The 22,411-nt window shown below is 35.7% G+C and overlaps 1 protein-coding gene across 5 annotated transcripts in view; it reads right to left on the minus strand.

Annotated features, from left to right (window-relative positions):
- The window catches only part of SBF2 (SET binding factor 2), a 256,935-nt gene that overhangs the window by 33,631 nt on the left and 200,893 nt on the right, over window positions 1-22,411 (minus strand). For 4 of the 5 annotated variants that reach the window (XM_029961044.1, XM_029961046.1, XM_029961045.1 and 1 more), the window contains exons 19-29: window positions 21,507-21,769; window positions 20,095-20,267; window positions 19,763-19,836; window positions 19,185-19,380; window positions 17,888-18,015; window positions 15,472-15,647; window positions 14,411-14,556; window positions 10,410-10,608; window positions 8,610-8,806; window positions 3,592-3,729; window positions 2,351-2,446 (exon numbers count right to left, since the gene is read on the minus strand). In XM_029961044.1, coding sequence (XP_029816904.1) covers window positions 2,351-2,446; window positions 3,592-3,729; window positions 8,610-8,806; window positions 10,410-10,608; window positions 14,411-14,556; window positions 15,472-15,647; window positions 17,888-18,015; window positions 19,185-19,380; window positions 19,763-19,836; window positions 20,095-20,267; window positions 21,507-21,769 — 1,786 coding nt within the window. The remainder of the gene's footprint in view (window positions 1-2,350; window positions 2,447-3,591; window positions 3,730-8,609; window positions 8,807-10,409; window positions 10,609-14,410; window positions 14,557-15,471; window positions 15,648-17,887; window positions 18,016-19,184; window positions 19,381-19,762; window positions 19,837-20,094; window positions 20,268-21,506; window positions 21,770-22,411) is intronic. The other variant, XM_029961048.1, reaches the window with a different exon arrangement.

The raw sequence follows: 22,411 nt of genomic DNA on the forward strand, positions 1-22,411 counted from the left end.
AGACACAAATATTCAGAACAATTGATGAGTATTCAGAACAATGATGATTTCAAAAAATGCGAAATACTCCTCAAGCACTGGAATGTATCTTTTAACTTAAATTTTAAAATAACGTGTATTAAAAATCCATTGTCTATAGCACAAAAAACAGAAAATGTAATTTTCAGCTGGTGTATCATAGCTGAACCTGGCTTTTGAGCCCTGGTATGTGTGATAATTTAAACAAAGAAAGAAAGAGTGATCCAGAATCCAAACCACAAAAGTACTGCTATTGTATTTTGTACAGTGTAATACATAATCCATGGCTGCTTGCTACTTCACATCTGAAATATAACTAGCTATGTAAAAGAAGCAAGAAACTTTGCAATAATGAATTTGAGAACAATTTTAAAGATTTCATATACTTTGTGTATTTTACAAGTTCTTTTAAAAGAATTGTGTCAACTAATCTAAAAAACCTAGTGTTTACTTCTCTGCAGGGAGATACTCCCTCTCTCTGTTCCCTCTTACCCTGTCAGCTTCTCACCTTCACTAGGGCTCCCATTGTACTTGTCAAACATTCTTATGTTTCAGCAAAGTCCTCACGTATCCTGCTGAACTGTGAATAGACACCTTTCAGATATAGAGAGCAGGTGTGGCATCAATCCAGCAAGACACAAGATAACTTCTCTGCCCTCTTCCTGATTGCTGCTCAAATTTAGCCAAGAGACTTTAAAGTCCAGCAAAACAACACGCCTGTGACCTAATACTGCCTTGAGGCTCCTTTTTTCTTTGCTGAGTAGCAACAAACTCATCCTATCACACTTAGCACAAACTCTAATCCTAGAAACCAGCAATAGTTATTTCAGTAATCCTTTTATCTTCAAAAGACAACTTCCATGCAGTCAACCAGCAAGCTTTCCTTTACTTATCTGGAGCACCTCCTCTGCCCCTCAGCACCACTTCACTGTTGGCACTTTTGTCCCAGCACAAGGGGATGGGACAAACATCTGCTGTCAGCTACCCAGCATTTTCACTATTTCAGTACTAAGTCGGGCTGGGCACAGCCATCACTTTATCTTAAGAACTGCAGGCACTTTCTCCCCTGCTCTCTTTGGTCCCTAATCATTTTACCTAGCCAGCTAAAATCACTTTGTTTTTTCATCTCCAGCTACAATACAACACAGTAACAAGACAGTGAGCAGGGAACATACACAAAACTTTTATATATGAAATATGGATATACTATGATCAATGAAGATGCACAGAATTTTCTGGTTTTTGGTGATCACCATTTCTTCTCCTGCCCTTCCTCTCTTCCCTTCTGCTACAATTCTCACATCACTTCTCTATACAGCTCTAAGCATTTTCTTTTCTTTTTCCCTTTCCCCTTTCCCCTCCCTCTCACATTTTTCCTTCTTTCATTTCCCTAATCCCATCCATGTCTTCTGGAGGTTTTTCTCTACAGAATTGTTTTATCCTTCCCCCTATGAAGCTACCTGTTTTGTATAACACAGTAAGATTTAGGTTGGAATAGACCACAGCAAGTCAACGTAGGCCTAACTAATTTTAGATGAGGTATCAAAAAGGAAGAAAAACAACTGTTAGATGCTTAGAAATAATTTTAAGAGGAGTTTTCAGGGCCAAAAGGTAATAAATCAAATATAAAATGTTCCCTTTTAGGAAATAGATGAATCCCTGTATTAACAAACATGTATTTAAGGAATTTGGTGCATTAATTTATGCATATATTGCAGATAGAAAAATCGTAACAATTTCATCAGACTAGAAGTGTAAAAGTAGTGAAAAAGTATTTGGAATCCACTTGAAAGGTTCTTGTAGAAATGACACTGATGAGCCCCTGTACCTAAGAATAATTATTTCCAAACTGTATCTCCCTACTTATTATGCCTGGCCACATAATTAACTGCTACTTAGAGTAAAATTATTCAGATGGATTATTTGCAACTTTATGAAGCATCAGCTAAGCTTCAGCCAACATACTGGAATGATCTGCAATTGGAGACTCTAAAGTGTATTAAATGATAAAATAAAATATGCACTTTCAGGCAACACAGTTTAGACAAATTAAAAACATAGATGAATTCTAAAGTATTTAGAAACATAATTCCTCATCGAATGCCTCATTTTTCACTAATTCCAACATGAAACAAACTTTATTTCAATTGTAAAGGTTTTGAACAGAAATTTCATACTTAGATAATGTCGTGGACTGAGGTTAATCTGTAATTTCTGTTTTGTTGTTTCACAGAGCAATGAATCAGTAAGAAATATAATTATTTTTATTTCATTAACATTTTTTTTATCATTTAATACTTCAAATAATAGACTTTGAGCTAGTCTTACTAACCTCCTCGAGAAAAGCTATTGGATAGATTTACATCCAAATGTCCTGGCACTACCTGCTTAAACACAGTAGACATTCTTGAAGCCCTCGATTCAGTGCCTAAAGTCAGCCAAAAAAAGAATAGAAGATTAAAAAACTACAGCGTTAACCAGACTAACACTTATCATAACTGATAAAATGCCCTTTTTCACACAATAGAGCTAATTCTTGCCAATTTTGTACTTGAGATTTATTTTTTAAGACAAATGTGTACATTGGCAGCAGTATGGAGGTGTTAGATACAGCTAAGCAACCAACATATTTTATAATAAATGAAGCAAAGCATGCACACTTTGGGAATGGTGTTACTTTACATGAAAAGCCACTGTTTGGCAGTATTAGGCCAATTACAACTAAGACAAGACAGACACAATTTCAAGCTACACGGTCCTTTCTGACACCTTGGGTTTACCTTCACATAAACCTTATCAGGTTTCATCAAAAAAATAACTGAAATAAAACATGGATTAATTTCTTGGTGGTTCCACCTAGGCATAACTCAAATAGTGTATTTTGGAAGAGTTTTCACTGCGAGAAAAGCTCTATTGGGAAATTACATTAGAAACCCACTATGAGTATGCAACACATAAAAATGCCTACATGCCTTTAATGGCTGCTGCAGCTAAATAGTCTATCTGTTCATACAAAATCTGAGCTTGCAGTCAGATTACTGCTTCATTATATGAAATAGAGAAGTATTTTGTGTTCTTTTCAATTTGGCAGTCTCTTATTCAATATGCAGTTTACAATGCACTTAATTTGCTGTAAAAGACTTTACTTTTTAGTTTTGCTTCTTCATATCATGTAATTGTTGTATGGTAAAAAAAACAAACAAAAAAAACTAACTGCAAAGTTTTGGCATCTTGACATTCTGGAGAACTCTATTTTATTTGTTCCAGAATTGTAATAAATGACTAATGCCTCAAGACTGACCATCATACTCAAGTGAATTCCACCACAAACTGTGACCCACAGGTGGATGATTGTTTACTGTCAGACTAATACCAAAAATATTTTGGGAAGGATTATAAACATCCTTTACATACAGAAAACACTTTCACTGAAGCTAAGAGTGAACAGGCTATCTGGTAAGTCTAACAACAAAGAAGCAACAGAATTCATATGGGACATTGAAATAACATCCTATCAGAGAAAACTCGTTCTTCAACTTAATCACAGAAAAGCACTACACAAACCAATTTTACCTGGAGACAGAGCAATTGTTGGGCTAACAGTGAGAGTATTACTGCCATTCATTTTGCAGTGGACGGATATCACATTCAGTAAGGCTTGTAGGTATTTTTCCTGTTCTATACTGCTTGAAGATTCTAAAGAAGCAGGAGCTAGAGGCACAAGAAGAATGGAATACATTAAAATACAAAGACAATTTAGAAATACACAGAATAGCAAAACAAAAGGCTTCTTCTGTAAAGCAGAGCATTGAAAATGTCATAGTTTGTATCTCAAAGGTTCAGCTGTTCATCACCTGGCTGCAGAGCAGGACTCAGCAATGTTCTCTTCTGCACAGAGTTGAACTTCTGAAACCTCATGGTCACTGCTTAAAATCCACCATTAGCCAGTGATGAAAACAAATGGTGAAAATAATGTAGCATTCCCTTCACTCTCCAAAGGAAAAAATAACATTTCTAAGTTTGTGCTATTTGTCAGCAAATTTCAGCCTTTGAAAACAATGTGCAGACAACAACAGGCAGAACTGTTTCTTTGACAAAAGTAAGTTGAAATCATACTCAAGAAGCTCTTCCTCATTCCGGAAAAGGAAGGTTACTTACCTGTACCTGGAGGTTCCTTGAGATGCAGTGCCCATTCACTGAAGTTCATGTGTACCAGACACTGGTGTTCATACACTCTGCTGTATTTAGAGACATCAGTGGACACAATCCACATGTCCTTCAGGTACCCTATCCCCAGAACCTGATGATTTCAATGGATTACAGAAGAGAGGAAAGAGGATGGACAGGGCATGCACACCTGGAAAAGTAACACTCCCGCTCCCCAGTGACAGTCCACCAGCTGACCAGCAGGGAACTTCAGGAAGTGTCTTCCCACATGTTTGGGTAACTTGTAGGAGGGGGGGGATGCACTGTTGAGAGTACTACAATTCCTTCTCTGAAAACCCCTGAACAATCCTTTACAAGAATGTTGTTTCAGATGACCATAGATCTCAGAAACAGAATCATTCTCTAACTGTTACCAATGTTCCTTAATTTGCTGGAGACATGGAAAAGGACTACTTCAGAGAAAGAGAAGTGGCTCCAAAAGACTGGATGAAAGCAAAGCCAGAGAGGAAACAGAGAGTTTAAAAACAGAGGGCAGAGAAACAAAAAGCAAGATAAGAAGGTATGATGCCTTGAGAAAGTGCTGAAGTTAAGCAGACGGTTCACTTAAGACCATCTTAAAACTTAAGAAACCACTACAAAAACACAGAACCAAGGAAAAAACCCCTTGAAAATAAGAAAAATAAAAAAACTACACCCATTATGCCCGGATGCAAGGACTTTAAGGAAGGAAAGGAGATGAAGATCAGGTCTTGTGTCATACTACAATGACAAAAACAGTATCCATTATCAGTAAGTCAGGGTTTTTTTCAAATTATTAACAAAATTTTTGGAATTCTTGTTTATTGCAGCCAGCTCTGGACTTACTAAAGGACAAAAATTTCATAGCTGTTTAAACAGAATTTAGTAGCTTGACCACAAGAGCCAAGATTTAGAATAAGAGATAGAGTCAAAGAATTTGACTGAACACATTTTGACAAACAAACATGGTAACCTGTAAATTGTGTTCTCCTGTGATGATACAATCATACTCTATGCTGGAGACTAATAGACAGTAACCTAATTAGCTGGAGGTGGTAAAGGAAATTTCATGATAACCCTGTTAAAATTACTGCCTGAATTGAAAGTACAATTAGGAAGTGATTAGATAATGTACATGCTGTTTCTGCCTGACCAAGTGGAAACAGCCTGAAGAGGAACATTATTTTCTCTTTAACTCCTAAGCCTGGAATGATCTCTGGGTCTCCTAGTCCTTGAATTAATGCCACAAAAAGTCAATTTAGGTCTAAACGATTTAGTTAAATGAAAGGAAGTGAAATCTCTAAATGAAAGGATGATGTCCATACCACTTGCACTTACAAAGTTTTCTTTTCTGAAGAGTGTTGCATGTGTTTTAGGAAAAAGATTCAGAAGACAAACAGTTTGACTTATATGAAAGTCTGTTACTGAACTAGGCACATATCAGAATTAAAGACTGAGAGCCAAAATGTCCTTGTGAAAGACTAGAGATGGAAAATTTGCCCTTCATCCTTACCACCAGTCATCCCATCACACAGGGTTTAACAGCAGTATAAAGAGGTGAAAGACTACATGTGACTCAAAAGCATGAACCCCCTACTGCACTGGTTAACTGGGTTTTCTATAAAATGACTAATCTTTCAAGTGTTGTATCATGAAGGTCATTACAGCAAAATGGATTTAAGCATTTTCCATTTTCCAGGAAAGAAATGCATTGCTTAGCCATGCACTAAGACTGCCTCTCTGCTAACGTGCTCTATTATGCCTGGTTGCAGGTTGCTCCTAATACAGTCAACAATCCAGCCTGCATCAAGATAACTGTTCTCTTGGATAGTGCTACTACATACAAGAAACAGAAATGCTCTTCCTACAGGGTAGCTGACCAAGACATTGTAATTCAGGTGTAGAATGTTTAGAACAACATTAGAAATTTAGAACTACAATGCCCTGCAATGAAATTCCCAGAAAGGTCAAAGTGTATTTCAGAAACCAACTTTCATGTATCAAAGGAACTTTTCAAAAGACCTGTATACTCTCCATTCCATATTCAAACATCTGTTAATAATCCTTTTAAATACAATTCTGTTGCACACGTAGTTTAGTTCCAGACAGAAATTCAGTGCTGTGCATAATTTCTCTAAAAAGTATGTTCTGTTTTTCTTACATAACATATGGATCTCCAACTATGCTTTGAAAACTTAAGCTTAACACGGCACGTAACAGGAGATCACAAAAATGTTTATTGAATTCCAGCAGGTCCTCTTTGCTTCCGTGTATCAATCCATCCTAATAAAATCCATCCTAATAAAAATCTACTCCTATGAAATCTCTGCTTAGGAAGGTATGAATCTGTCAGCTTGAATTTAACTTCAGATTATCGTTGCCCTCTTAACTTGCATCATAATGCATTTTTCAATATAAACTTTCCTTCATTGTGCACAACTCCTACTGAGGCAAATACATGCACCTGTGTATAACTACTTTTGTTCATCAGTTTTGTTTCACCAGGCTTTAACTTCATTTTGAATAAAATAATTATCCTATAAATATATTCAATTTTCCTTGCAGTACATTCCTGAGGAGAGTCTCCATTTTTTTTCCACATTTGAAAACAAACTAACTCCAGAAGCAAGTATCTCTGTCAAATATAGTTACTGTCAATCAGTTTACCTACTGCCTAATATTCTGCTGGAAGTGTGGCAATGGCAGTTTAAAAGACCATAAAAAAATTTAAAAAGAAATCACCTACAAAAGCAATAAGATCACACACAAGAAACACATTTTATTGGGTCAGGCTTTGAAAATCTTGTTTGGGAAGGCTCTCTTACTCCCATGCACATAGAAATGATAGCTACTAGAGAAAACATGGAGGTGTTTTTATTTATACAATTTCAAGACTATTCCTGCACTTTTTTTTCAATTTATTCTATCGGTACCAGGTTAAAGATGCCTAGCCAGTATTTCAGCTAAGATAAATGGTATTAAATCAGTGTAAGACTAACATTTGAATTGCCATGCTTAAGATTCACACCATAAGCCTGTGGAAGAATTGGTGTAGCCATTAGCTTTGTGCTGCCACATTTCATTAATCCTTTCAACAAAAATGCCATATATAAATTTAAATTCATTACCTTGCTCACCACTCCAACTAAAAAATGCCCCCACAAAACATGGTAGAGGTACAGTGAATCAATGCTATAGCAATGAATATTCAGCAGATAATTAGTGATTCACAAATTACTGTTAATAGCCAGTCCAGATGCTGTCTAACGTAACAAGCATTTTTCTAATAGCTCTGAAATCATGATATTTTAAAGGTGCATTTGATACAGATAAAAAACTTCATTATGTCTGATGTAAAGTGCTCTTTACAAGTAAGAAAAATGTCGTTTTCATAAAGAAACTCTGTGAAGGAAAAATTCAGGAGGACTATGTAAAAAATATTTAAATAATGTAATCTTCAAACTACTTTTATGTGACTTGCATGTAAGTGTACAGCATGCTTGTTATAGGTTTTGAAAAACTCTGCAGAATAAACTTCAGTAAAGTCAGACCTTTTAATTATGCTTCAGTCAATACTGGAGTGAAACGTAAACATTAACAGGACAGAGGAATTCCTTTGCTCCCTTAATGAGTTCCTGGACTCAAAAAAGAAAAATTATGGCCTAATCCTTGAATAATTTCTAAAAAACTATTGGTTTGATTACAGAAAATACTGACTCTCCTTCTTGGTATGAAATTAACTCTGAAAAAATTATCAGCATATGACATGGAAATCCAGGCAGTCATAATAAGCATCCTAAACACTGCCTGTGAATAATGAAACTCAAATAATGCTCTTTCCAAAATTAATGCTGCCCTAATATCATATTCTGAAAAACTAACTATTCTGATAAATCTTGTGTTGGTCCAGTTTTGATCACACAAAGGAAGAGATTTACTTAATGCAAAGACTCCAACTAGAACCTTTCAAGTCTGTGTTTTACAAAAGAAAGAAATTAAACTAGTATTACAATGAAAAACATGAAAAAAATCAAATAGACAATGATATCTATAACATTTCATGTAGTCCTCTATTAAAAGGGACATCATACACTCGTTATATAAACCATGTAATGGAAAAAGTTAATTTAAGGGAAACAGGAGAAGTTTGCATTGTACTTAAGAGATATCAGATTTTACTGAAGACTTTTGGTATGTCTGTAATCTCTGTCCAAATTATTCACTGACATTTTTGAACCACTTTCATTCCATTCAGGATCTGCTTCTTGACACACAGTAATTAATAATATCGGATAACCACTCATATCCTGAGACTTCTGATTCAATTGAATCACTGATTTCCTCCAGAAAAGTAAGTATTTCCATGTAAAAGTCCTTGTAGAGAAAGCCTAGCTGCATCAACTCACCTGTAGGATGTGTGTTTTGTGATTTGAAGAGGCCCACAACACTTTTTCCATGAAAGCCCCCAGACCTTAGCAGAAGAGTGCTGTTTTTAGTGTTCTTCCAACAGACCACGGGCAGGCGGTTGTGTCGGTAACAGCGAGCCACTCTCTGCAGGCTGCTGTCCTGGACACACTGGGGGACCACCAGCAGCCCAGGGTAACTGCAGGGACAAGAAGGAGGGGAAAAAAAATTGAACAACAATTAAAACTGCTCAAAGATGAAAAAAAAAACCCAAACAAAACACCAACACAAAATTACAAACTGAAAATACATCTTAATGAAAAGACGCCTTACCTGTTGGAATGGTTTTTATTTACTAAGTAATTTTTAGTCCAATCCCAGTAAACACCTCAATTTGTAAAGAAAACTGCATTTTAAATAGAACTTGAATTATGAACAAATTGCAAGACTATCACTATTAGTCACTTTCCACTTAAGGTTACATTTTATTTGGCAGTATTTTTTTTCTTAGTGTATCTCTTATCTGCCACTGTAATGAAGCCGTATTTTTAAGCATGACAGAAAACAGAATTTTGAGGCATGCAAATGATGCAGTAGTTTTGTTTTGACACTTGTATATGAAATATGAGAATTGAAAGGAAAGAATGTTAGATTGCCTAAAGTATCACAATGAAAACAATAGTTTTTGGTTTATGACAAAATACATTTAAATTTTACAGTCAGATTCCTTGGAACACTGCTTGAAACTGTTTGTGTACTTTTAAAAACACTACAATACAGGGAGAGATTAGGAAATTCACCGATGTAATACCTTTAAAGGTGGAAATCCCAGCAAGACTGTAGTTGTGTTCACATTTGTGAAAGAAGGATTCAAGGAATATGAAATATTATTTTCTACCTCCCCAAAAAAAAAATCAACTTAAGTGCCAATTTCATATGTTAAGAAGAAGCTGAGACACAGGGAACAGTTTCTGCTAACTAAACAGCTTTGTTTCTCTATAATATACACTGTTCCTGTAAATTCAATTCTTTAATATTTGCTGAACTGCAGTCAGACAAAATAAATGTACGTGACATTTACAGTCAAACTTCTTAAAATGCAGTAACCAAACTAATATAGCAGTAGATTAGTATTTATATCCTGAGATTTTTAATCTGCTCGGATATTAATTACCTTTTAAAAAAGCGCCCTCTAGAATATTAAAACCCAGTGGTTTTAGGGGAGGAAAGAGTTGTCTGCATAATGTTCAATGCGTAATGAAAATGCATAGATTTAATGCGTTCATCTGCGTTGTACTCAGTGGTGATTAAACAAAAACAGTACTTTAGATAAGTCATAAAACAAGAAAGGATCTAGTATTTTCCTTCTGCGTCCTTCTTCCACGAAGAATTGGTGATTCCATTGTCCATAATGAAAGCAATGACTAGTCAAAACCGGCTTTAGAGAATGCAAATGTCTTTTGATATGACTCATGCAGATATGCTTTTGTATTAAAAAGAATGTTTGTGGGCCATGGTAGTAAACTTCATCAGCTTTCACAACAAAAAGAGGAGTTAGTGACGTTCATGTGCTAAAACAGAGTATGTGACTTTCAGTACATGATAAACTTTGAAAGTAGACACTTTCATGAATTTAATTTTAACATGTATTTTTTAATTTGAAGAAAATATTTATTTATAATTCTTTCTGAGGTTTGCTTTTTTATTTAGGAACAGAAGAGACTTTAAATGCAAATATATTTATGCAAACATACATATACGTGCCTCTACTTTCAACTCCTTAACTGTGTTGGTAAACTCACCTCCTGCAAAGTGAATACATCCTGTTCAGTGCAGTTATTCTTAAGTATTCTGTTTTTGAGCGAGAAGAGTTAGTGCTGATGGTCCCCAGTCCCAAACGCTGGTAGTCTCTGAAACAGGCTTTTTCTACTAATTGCTCCATTGTTGATTTTTCTGATGCTTTCAGGGTCCCGCCTGTGTGCATTTCGCTGTCGTCTGAAACTAAAGTCAAAAATCTTTAGGAGTTTGCGACTGGGGAGGTCAGCAGGTACACAAAAAACAGTGCTACTTTCTTCTAAACAATATATTATTCTGTCTTTCAGTGACAAGTGGCAAGAACTAAGACACACAAACCACAGTGTATAAAATTCATAAACAATAAAATAGTATCTTAGGAAACCTGACTATATTGCACAGTTACCTCCAGCACTTGTGGCTGGCATGGCTGACATCTCTCTTGCTAAAATCTTGGGAAAAGTCATCTCACATATTCATTTGAACCAAAGACAGATAACATTTTTTTGCAAATTTACAAATTCTTTACGAATTCTTTACAAATTCTTTACACATTCAAGATAAAAATGGACCACACAATTCTGTTATTTTTAAACTATCTTCAAAAGAGGTATGATCTCTTAAAGGCTTGGTTCAACTTAAAAAATCTTTCAGTGTTCTAATTTCACAACAGATGACTCTTGGTTTCTTAATGTCTCTGTTTCAGTGTCAAACAGCAGCTTTCTTCAGCCGTGCACATCAGCTGCACTTCTCAAAGCAGAAAAACCTTCAACTGTGAGAGATAAAAAACTATGTCACAAGTTCAAACTACTCTGAAATTCAAGTCAAGCAAGGTCTTCGTACAAAACCTGCCACCTGCCTGTTAGTGACACTTCTCAGCTATTTCCAAATGCTTCTGAAAGCAGATTTACTGCTCACAGCACGTATCAGTTACTTGCTACCACCTCAAGCATTGAAATATGTGTGTACAAGATGTATTTCTTCAAGAATGATGCCCTGGAAAGTACATAAGGATTTAAATTTAAAACAATACTTTAAAACACTGGAAATTAAAATTATTAAAAAAAATAAAATTATGATATAATTAAAATTTTACTGGCAGTAGACAACATTCAGAATTTACAGTAGTACCTATACGATTTTGTTTTCTGTGCACCTTAGTATAAAAGCTGAATGAGTCATGTTTTTTGCCCTTTCAGCTCATCAAACAAAATCAAAAATTCTCTCTTTGATCTGAATAACAGAGTTTAATACTGTGGATATCTCCTCTTTTTCCTGTGTTTTCATATTTGTCATGGTAAGAAAGAAGTTACACAACATTTAAAGTATAAAGTGTACTAATGAGAAACAAAATTAAATCAGTTTTAGAAATAATTTTATTTTTTGTCATACAGAAACTTGGTATTTAACAGATTTCAATGGAAAACCATAACTGACTCAGGTAAGATGAGGTTGCATTTTTTAAAATACTTTTTTCTAAATGTACTTTTCTCTCATGAAAGGAGGTATACTGGTGATCAGTATTTGCAAAACACTTTCCTGTGCATAAAAAGCTAGAGATAAAAGCTCATATCAATGTTCTTAATCTGGAGAGACAACACAATATCTTCAACTTGATTTATTTGATTTTGAAAAGACGAGGGATAAACCCTCTATTTTACTATTCTTGAGATGTGACTATTTGCAAAAGCAGGTTTTGCAGTCTCTTGTTTTATTGAACACACCTATAGGAAACAGAATTTATTACTGATTTAGAGATTATAAACTCTGAAAATAAAATGATGAGGAGGAATTGGAGGGAAGTTAGGTGTTCATTGGCAATAAATAACTACAGTGTCCAGTTTTGGAAATCACATTGTAAGTTACATGTGGACTAGTTTAAGAAGTCTGAGAAAAGAGCAATGGAGATGACCATAAGCCTATCAAGACTAATAAACAAAGAACTGAAAAAAAGAACTGTGGATATTTAATATCCAGAAAAGAACAGAGAAACATTACAATAGGCTATAAATACATTAAACTGCAATCAGAATGAAGGAATTCATCTCTTCTATATGTATACAGAGGCAGAGTAAGAAACGAAGGCATCAAATTGCAGCAAGATGATGTTTGGTCCTGAATATCAGAAAGTTGCTTGTTTTTCTCCAGCATTAAGGATGGTTGTATGATCTGCCTAGAGTTGTGAAACCTTCGTCTTTGAAAGCTTCTAAGAAAAAGTTAGGTAAACACCTATAAGGAACAGTTGATGGATGTTGATCTTGCCCTGGGGCAGAGAGATGGACTATTTGACCTCTTGAAGTTCCTTCCAACCCCATCTTTAACATTTCTTTTTTAAGACAATGCATCACCTGCTGCAGATAGTTCCTGTTTGACTCACTGTTGGTAAAGCTGCATAGTTTCCCATACTTCAGTTTTTGAGACTCGCAAACAAGTCAAAAACAAAGTCAAAAATACAGCAGTCAAAATAAAAGAAATTGCAGTGATTACTTCCTATGGCTATTTGTACTCTGTCTGAAGCAAAGAGCCACCACTGCTGTCAGCTGACTATACCTGATGTGCTAGTGCTGCATGGAGAGAAAAGCAAACTGTTAGCCCTTGGTCACCTTACACATTCCCAGCCAAAACATCTGTAGAACAGCAGGTCTGAAGACTCACCATAACTTATATTTTATATTTTTGCTAGGGGAGGAAAAAAGTGACTATTCACTAATGTTTATATAACACCTGGTTCATGGAAGAACACAGCTGTTTTGTGTATCAGCAATGCAAAACCTTAAAATTTCTTCATCATCAAGGGCAGTATGTCTACACAGGTATGACTGTGCTTTGTGTCTCTGGGTGAAGGACACAAAATCACCCCCAAATCACCCAAGTACAGCCTGCAGAATTGCTTCTGATCCAAAGAATCTGCAACATCAGAATACATGCTAACTCAGCCCTTAAGGAAAGTGCTGGAAATTCAATTAAGAAAGTAATTTTTCAGCACTGTAAAGACACTCTGTATTTTCTAAATCTTATTTTTTGCCTTTTTCTCACCACTTTATCTGGAATGAAAGAAGAGAATCAATATTTGTCAGCTCAACTGCAATAGCTTTCTTCCATTTTGGAGAGATCAGAGACAGTGCTTTAGTCCTGCTTTGGACAACTTTCACACATCTGCTCATAAGTCACATAAGTTGCCTTGCTCAATGACTAAATATTCAAAAAGAAAATTTGGCTTGTTTGATGTTTTGAAGAAATTATCAGTGTTTGATAAACACTTAATTATCTGAGATGCTTATGTTTTTTTAAAAAGAAAGAATGGTATGACAAAACACCACCTGTTTATGTACAGGAGAATCTGGTTCCCTCTAGTGGTTTATTATAAATTAGCAGTGGTCCATCCAGATAAGGATATATTGACAGCAGCACATGGAAAGAATAGAACATTTTTCGAGAAAGTCAAACTCCACACCATCACACAAACAGGACAAAGTGCCCAAATCCCCTTATACCTTCTGCCCCAAATCCTTCCACCCAAAATTTTGGAAAGTGGTATATTCAGTAGTAATGACTTCTGCTGCTTTCAGAAATCATTTGTCAGTTCCACATCCACAAAAGCCTCCAATAATGTTTGCTCATTCTTGCATCTCACCAGTTACTGCTTTCTCATTGTAGACTAATTGCAGATGCTTAAAGATAAATGGAGGCTACAGCATGCTTCTGTGCTGTTTCATCTATGCTAGTATGATGTAAAAAAAAAGATCTAAAAGATACTATATTTAAATAGTTTGATAATAAAAAATAATCTCATACTTCACCATACCACTGAATTAAGTCAACTTCCTCTTCTGCCTCGTCATGGCAAAAGAAAACACTCACTAAAGGTACAGATCTGAAACCCTTCTCTTTCCTGTCTAGGAAGACTCTACGATTTCATTTCGAAAACATTTCTTACTCAACAGACTGGAAAGGAAGCATAATAGGATAGACTTATTAACCAACATGGAAAAAAATATTTTACTATTACCAGAGATATCATCATCTTCATTCCAGCCCGGGCGATTCCCTCTTTCTTCCACGATTGTGCCTGTCTTCTTCTTCAATAAATACTGGCGTCCAATTGTCATCTTCCCGGCACGCTTTGCTCCTTTCACAATGCTCTTTGAGAAGGTACTATAAATTCAAAGCAAGAAGAATATTTAGAAAGAAGCATATGATTCTCCCTAATAGCATTTACAGATTTCTATGATGAACACAAATAAAATGTATTTGATAATTTTTCACTTAATACGAAGTCAATAATTATAAACTTCAGAAAAATTACTTCCCATATTGATTTTTAAACACAAATTTTATTACTTTGAGATAAATTTGTGTCTATAACATCTAATGGCAACGAATAAGCAGATATCATATTTCTTTAGGTATTTTTATTTTGCTAGCAATGTGATAAATCTAGAAAGTTGACAAAGTAAAGGCAGGAAAGACAGAAATTACCTTTAACTTTTAGGATTTCATGACTACCTTGGGATTCTACTTTTCTGTGTCAACAATTCAATAATCAACAGAGAATCACAGGAGCTATCACTCTGGAATAGACTAATGATGCTGCTGGTCCAGTAAAATTAATGTATAATATAAAACTTAAAAGTAGACCTAAAGCTCAAACTCTAAATTAAAAACCACTAAAGCAAATGCACAGGGTAAAATTAATTCTAATCTAGATTAGGTTGTTAACCTATAATACACTATGAATCTTGTTTCCATGTTGGCACAGGTTGCACAGCTCAAGATGCTACTTATATTTTCAAAATATAAGTATGTTTCAAAATGTAATAAGGTGCCTGTCCAAACCTACTGCATCAAGAAATTTAGATAAATAATATAATTTCCATATCAAGTAAACATCTGTATCATACTAACCTACCTCTTGTTCAGGAAATATAAAGAGATGCAGAATAGTAATCACTTATTTTGACATTTCTGAAAAGTGATCTACATTTGTGCAAAGCCCTCAGACTGTTCAATGTGTTTGACTAATACGAAACAAGAACATCAGCAATAAAAGAAGAAGAAGAAAGTCTGTACCGGAATGAAGTGTTCTTTTCTTTCTGTTTTGGTAAAATTATCTGTGGTGCTGTTTGCCCAGCTGCGAATGCAAAAGTGCTGAAGATGGACTGGGGGTAACGGAACTTCATTAACTGTTTCTTAAATATTTCCACCACTTCGGGACTTACTTCTTCATCAAATGCTACTTTAATTAACTGCATATTAAAGACATGACATGTTAGAAACTGAAAAAAAATAAATAAATTACAGAATTACGGAAATTAAAAGATTCTAAAATTCATTAGCAAAATTTTCATACTTATGCAATATTATGCCTATCAGAAAATACAAATATATTTACATACATCTTATTTATTTTGAGGGATATTACAAATTTGAATAATTTTTTATTTACATTTTAAATTTATGCCCTAACACTAAGGTATTTTCACTAAGAAGCATCTGGAATTCTCATAATATCAAACACAAAATATTTTGGTAAATCCACGTAGTAGTGCTGGCACTAAGATGTCTGCAACAGTTCAAATACTGGTCACATGGGACAGCTTAGCTTGGCAATATTCTCCCAGCTCTGCCCCTATACTGGGAACTAAGGTTGGTAATGCACTTCAAAGACTCTCACCAAGGCAATGATTTCAGCATTCATATGTCATAACCATTATATTTCTATTACTTAGACAGTCCAATTTTTGCCTCACCTTGCAAACTATAGAAAACTGCTCATAACAAAAATGTGATCATGAAATCTGGTCCTTAAAAAGGAAATAGCCTTGTGCTATTCAATGCTGATCCCTCCACTTGACTAAAAACGCTTTTTTGAAAAGTTTGGGGAGAAAAGGAAATCCCATCCAATCATCCTCATCCAAAAGGAAGACAGTCAACAATTCAGGGAAAAAGAAAAAGAGACAGAAAGTACGGAATCCATAAAAAGGCCCAAAAGAACTTCAAGAATGTGGAAAAAGCAAACAAAGAAATATCCTAGAGCTTTACTTTTGAGCGCATACCTAGACCCCTTTTGAATGTCTTTTGCTTGCCATCTAAAAGGTGGATTTCATCCTTGCTTTTCTAATTCTACTTGTTTTGTAAATACTTTCCAAATGACTAATAACTTTGTTGTTCTAGGACCTCCTTGAAAGGAGCTCTTCACTCTTTCGGGGTAATGCTGATCTGAAGTTTTAAAGAGATTAAATAGCATAACTGTGCACAAAACCATCTGAAAAATCATTAGTAATAAACAAAGAGGAGGGGCTATTTCATACTGCACTGAACTCTGGCTGTTACATAGGGAACGGAGAGTAAACTGTTTGCTGATTGTTTTTGTTCTCCTAACCTAATACAAAACTATGCTAAACAAAAGCAAAGATGATGTTTGACCTGAATCCAGCACTAAAAACACTGTGTCTGTATTTATCACATCGTTGAAGCATGCTAACTATTCTGGTAAAAAGATTCCTGGAAAATAAGAGTCCTCTCACAAGTCCATAAGAACAACGCTTTTTTTGCTTATTTTACTCACTTATATTCCTAATCTTATGCTCTTGAAGAGGATATTGAAGGATGATTAGCTAAATAATGTTGGTTACTGTAAGGAATTAGTAAAATGCTGACGATCTAGGTTGTTATGTTTTCAAATGTTAAGAGTTATTGTTCTCAATGAAAATATACTTCTGCAGTCAGTCAACCCAACAAAGTATTTCATATCTTAAGTACTTCATTCTACTTTCAGTCCATGACATAAAATTTTTTGCTTTCAACTTTCAATCTCTTATGGTTTGACCACAGTTAATATCACTATCAAAGGGAAGAATACAGGGAAGACTTCAGGATTCCTAATTCTTAGAAGTCCATCTCTGTCAATTGCCCTGCAGTACATGCTTCTGTTGAACACACCAAGGGGGATCCTACAGATGGAAGAATTCCAGGATCTGTGCCAGTCATGTAGAGACTCACTGGTTCTGGTCAGTGGTGGCTACTCTAAAGATTCCTGGAAGTGCAGCTTCCATGTGCAATATACTATGACTTTCTGTCATGGATTTTAACAGAAAGCTGGTAAAGTGTCAAGTGTCAAGAAGAAGGCAATATTTATAGCTTTTCCATATTCATTCCATGTAGCTGGAGGAGAGAGAAAGCATGTTTCCATTGGTCTGCCTAGGCCTCTACTTACATGAAGATATTTTGGATCCAAAGTAGCCCCTTACTGGATCCAAAACAGACAGGTGAGGAAAGCAGTGAAAGAAATCCAATGTGAAAATGGTAACTCTCTGTAAATATCAACTGGGTCAAGAAAGGCCAGAGTTTCTATAAGGACTGCATTCTCTGTCGACTTTGCAGGGCAGAAAATTGGACTCTTCACAAACAGCAGGACAAAGAGCTGCTCGTAAATGTATTGAGCTGACTGTGCAGTCACATAAATTTTTCAAAAACTTCCTTTTACCTGAAAGGTAGCTGAACTGATCTGCAGTCCTTCCTGCATACTCTGCTGCAGCTGGTTCTGGATACTGATCTTCTTCTCCTTCGTAACAGATGCAATAGGAAAGCTCCGGATCACTGTCTGCTCTCCAACTGAGGACCACAACACACAGACACTTGTTAGATCACAGAGTCAGATCTGCTTCAGCCACATTGTCATTTGAATAGATAGCAATGAGTAAGTACAAAGCAACATGAACGTAATGGGAGAGAATAAATTTCAGGTAAAATACCTGAAAAGGTGGTTAATTTCTAAAGCATTATTTGTAATGTGAATTTCTGCTTAATTTCAGCTGGGATAATTAGAAAAAATAGTCTCCTTCCTTCTTAGTCTTTCTACATGATTGAAGTGCACCCCCAAAATCTGGGTTGGTAGGGGGTAAAGAAACAATTTCAAGCTTATTTGAATTTCATATTGCATCATACAACTTACAAACAAGAAATGGTATACACTGATATCTTTACATATGATCACAAACTTTCCACAATAAATTTATACTTCTGAATGGTAATCTGCTTAGAAATGGCAGATGTCAAAACATGAAAATTTATCATTTAGAAGAGCTATTTCCATTACATATTAAAAAAATACTGCATTTACAAGCAATAATTTTAGGTAGACTACTAACACAGGAATATTTTTTCTTTAACTTGCTTCCAATGCCTGAAAAAAAAATTTTATAGAAATCTAAGAGTAGTGGAAGCTGCAGATCTCACATGGATTTTATGTTCTCTCTTAGTGGTGAAGAAGGTTACAAACACTGCTGTGCAAAGCAGCAATATTAAACCAAACTTACAGGTGAAACAGAAATATAAAGATACCAAGCATTTTGTCCATTCTAAAGTCTATGAAAATTACTAAAGTATGATCAGGAATGTTCCTGTTTTCTGTCTCCAATTTTAGGTAGTCCATAAAAGCCCATGGTGCCATGTGACAGCTACTGAAGTTTCCTTTAAGACATGTATATATGATTTTATATTACATAAATTACTGAAGACAGAACTCTAAATATCTACCAATACACAGCAATAAACAAACCTTTAGCATCTGAAGAAGTAAGTTGCAGTTAAGTGCAAAATCAAAATCAATCATATTCAGTGATAAAAGCTTGTATTAAGAGATTATTTTTATGTAACAAACATGAAAAATTATACTGTGAGGTATGTGCATTTTGATGTTGATACTTGAATAGGTGGACAGGCCAGCTCAAAATCCTGCCTATCCTGAAGGATCACAATTATAACTGTTTGGATTTTCTTACCCAGCTGATCATGAGGAGTGCCTTTAAATATAATTCTGTAAGTGGTAAGGAACAAAGCTCCTTCAGCAGGGAGGATATGAGGACCTCCAAGCAGTCCTCCGGTAGCTTCCTCTCTGCCATCAGGATCCAGCAGCACACGGAGACCTTCACAAACAAATTCCTCTCCTGGCAGTAAAGTTGGTCGTAGAATTTTGGGCTGATGAAAATAAATGAAATGTGTAAGTGTAATGGCAATATCAATGTCATACCTCAGTCTAGTTACAATATTTGGTTTTAAAAGCTTCAAAACAAAATTATTATGAGACTGAGTCCAAAGAAGGGAGATGGAGTTTGGACTCAACTAAGAGAAATGGGTCTCAAAAAGCAGTGGGCATGTAATGGCTTGTTTATGATCAGAGGTTTGGCTCTAGTAGTTTCATATTTCATGAGACCAAAGCCAAGCACTTTATTTATCACTGCTGGAAATTTTCTTCTAATGTTTTGATGTTTCCTCCTAACATTATGAGAGGAAAAAAAGATTACTAAATTGCATGATTCTAATACTTGTAAGGAATACAAATATGTTTCATAATACTTGCCTTCTGTATTGGTGGAAGCCTCCTACTCTCATGATGGACAGCCTCCAGAGTCTCTATGTGCATTGCTACAATGCCTGAAAAGCAGTAATACCATAAGTGAAGTCTCACACAATGTGAAAAAGAAAGCTGCAATCTAATTAAAACTCTTGATACTCTGAAATTCTTAAATTTAAACATCAAGGGAATGATTATCTAAAATTCAACAGCAATTACAGCCTGGAAAAGAAATCTAACCTTCTGATACAACTGAAAGTAACTGAAACTAAAAAGTGCATTTGTCTCACTAGGAAAAAAAAAAAGAGTACAAACCACCTTTTTGTCACAATTCCTACCTGGTATCATGCAATGCAGCCCCTTGATGTGATCCTGGGTAACTCCACTTTCTGTGCAGACCTTGTCAATAAATCTGGTGATGAAGCGCACGACTGCATTGGCAACGTCGTTGTTCTCCGAGTCCTCAAATCCACTCTCAGTGTCATAACTCTCTGCAACACTGCCTGCAATACTACAGGCAGAAATAAAAGCAATGTCAAGTGTGAAAAATTCAGCTGTTCATGCACATATGATACCTGGCTAGACAAAGACAAGCTGTGGGGTTTTTCCTCTAGTTACAATTCACAAACCTTGCTAAAAGCGTATGGTGGTACCACAGGCACATTGTACCTGCATTAACACTGTCAAAACTTCATGGATGATGACAGAGGAGCTTTCCCTTCATGAGCCCAGTGCAGAGAGGCCCACAAGAGAAAACAGCTTTTTTGAAGTGAGCTCTATGTCTTCTCTTCATAAAGTCAAGTACAGTATTTACAACCCATGGTAAACAAATATTCAGTTACATAGAGAAATATACATTAAATGCATATTTTGGTTGCAGAGCAAAGGAATAAAAATCTAAAAAGACCTAAGAAAAGTTTTTTTGTGCATCAGAGGAGTGAGCAAGTCAGTGGTAGATGTACTTTGAACATCTAAAAATGCCTCCCATAATATTAAGGGCCAGATTCATAGATTGCAACATACACCACAACCACATACAACTCACAGGCATAGTGAGCATGCCTGAGATTAGAGGTGTTTAGTCAGAAGAAATCGGTAACAGCATGGGGAGTTTTGTCCTGATAGCCTTTTACTTGACATCAGGGTTTTCACATGGTGTTCTATGATTTTATCAGGTGGGAATTTTGTACAGATTAGTGATAATAAGACAACAAACAGAGAGGGAGGAAGGTTTGTTATGAAATGTTCTGGATTTGCATGCTAGGAAACATAACTGATGTTATACTCCTCCTGCTTCCTTAGTAATTTAACCTTTGTCATTGTGGTTTAGCCCTCTTGCTTTTTGTGGCCTCAATGCCTTTCCTCCTTGCAGCTGTTGCACAGAAATTGTGATTTTATGGATACTATACAAATGGTTTCTTGATTTTAGGTTCATACACAGGGGTTTTTTCAAGTTACGTAAAAACTAACAGAGTGGTTTTCAGGTTGCTGTTTTCTTTCTCACCATACCCTGTGTTTGTCTTCAACAGCCATAGAACTTTTATGTTCCTTTAAATGGTAGTAAATTACTCTAGATTAAGTTCTGTTATTCAAGAGGAATGATATCGGACTTCTGCTCTCCTTAACTAATGAACTTGAAAAGAAGTGAAGGAACTGAAACAATCTGGTATTTAGAATAAGCCCTAAAAGGTAAGACCACTTTGCAAACCGTGCAAAACCTGACTGATGAGTGCTGACCTCGCAGACCCACCTGTTTGTGACAATGCTGTTGCTTCCGCTCTCCCAGTCACCAGTGGCTGAAGTTCTCAGCAGCTTGTTCTTACTCGTGTCCAGTGGTACCAGCAGATAGACCATGAGGTTGGCAAAATGAATTGCCTGACTGAAAACTGTGCTTTCCTCATTCTGGACTAGCTCCTGCTGTGTCTGTTTATTAAGAGTTGGCCACAATCGCAGCTGCTCGGCAGCCAGGTCCATTGCTGTCTTTTCCTGGTCTGGGCTTGCAGAATTCTTCTCCTAGAATACATACAGAAAGAAATATAAAGACACAGAAGAAATAATAAAGCTATAAGTTAAAGAACATTGTTTAGTCAAAACTTCATTTAATTAATTTCTTAATAAAACTCTTCAGTTATTTAAATGACATAGTCATTTAAAAAGAAAAAGCAAATAACTACACTCAGTAGGGTCTAAGGAGAGTTATGATTATGGGAAATGAGCTTTGAAAGTGGTTTACTGAAATACACAAGTAGTACAATGGAGACAGATCTAAATAACATAATTTCTTTTGAGATCTTTTCTAAGTCATACAGTGTTCCTTGTTTCTTCAGAGTGGTTTACTGACTTTAATATAGCTCCCCTCCTGAGCTTATCCACTTAGTTCACATATGAACAAGCATAAATCAGATTGAGAAACAACATGCAGCTCATTGTCTGATTCAGGAGATATTCTCCAAATTCCTAGGATGCTCAGGTGAGAGAAGCTTGTCTGTAAATAGTTTCCAGACCAGCTGAAACATTCATGTTTTAATATGCTGGAGTCCAATTCTAGCATTAGCGTGAAGCAAACTAGGTAGATGGCACACAATCAAACTACAATAAAGGAATCTGGCAGCCGACATTAGTGACCTAATGCCTGATGTTAAATTAATTAAAGAC

The sequence above is a fragment of the Manacus vitellinus genome, unplaced genomic scaffold (genome assembly GCF_001715985.3).
Source record: "Manacus vitellinus isolate BGI_N305 unplaced genomic scaffold, ASM171598v3 scaffold_30_pilon, whole genome shotgun sequence".
Taxonomy (NCBI): domain Eukaryota; kingdom Metazoa; phylum Chordata; class Aves; order Passeriformes; family Pipridae; genus Manacus; species Manacus vitellinus.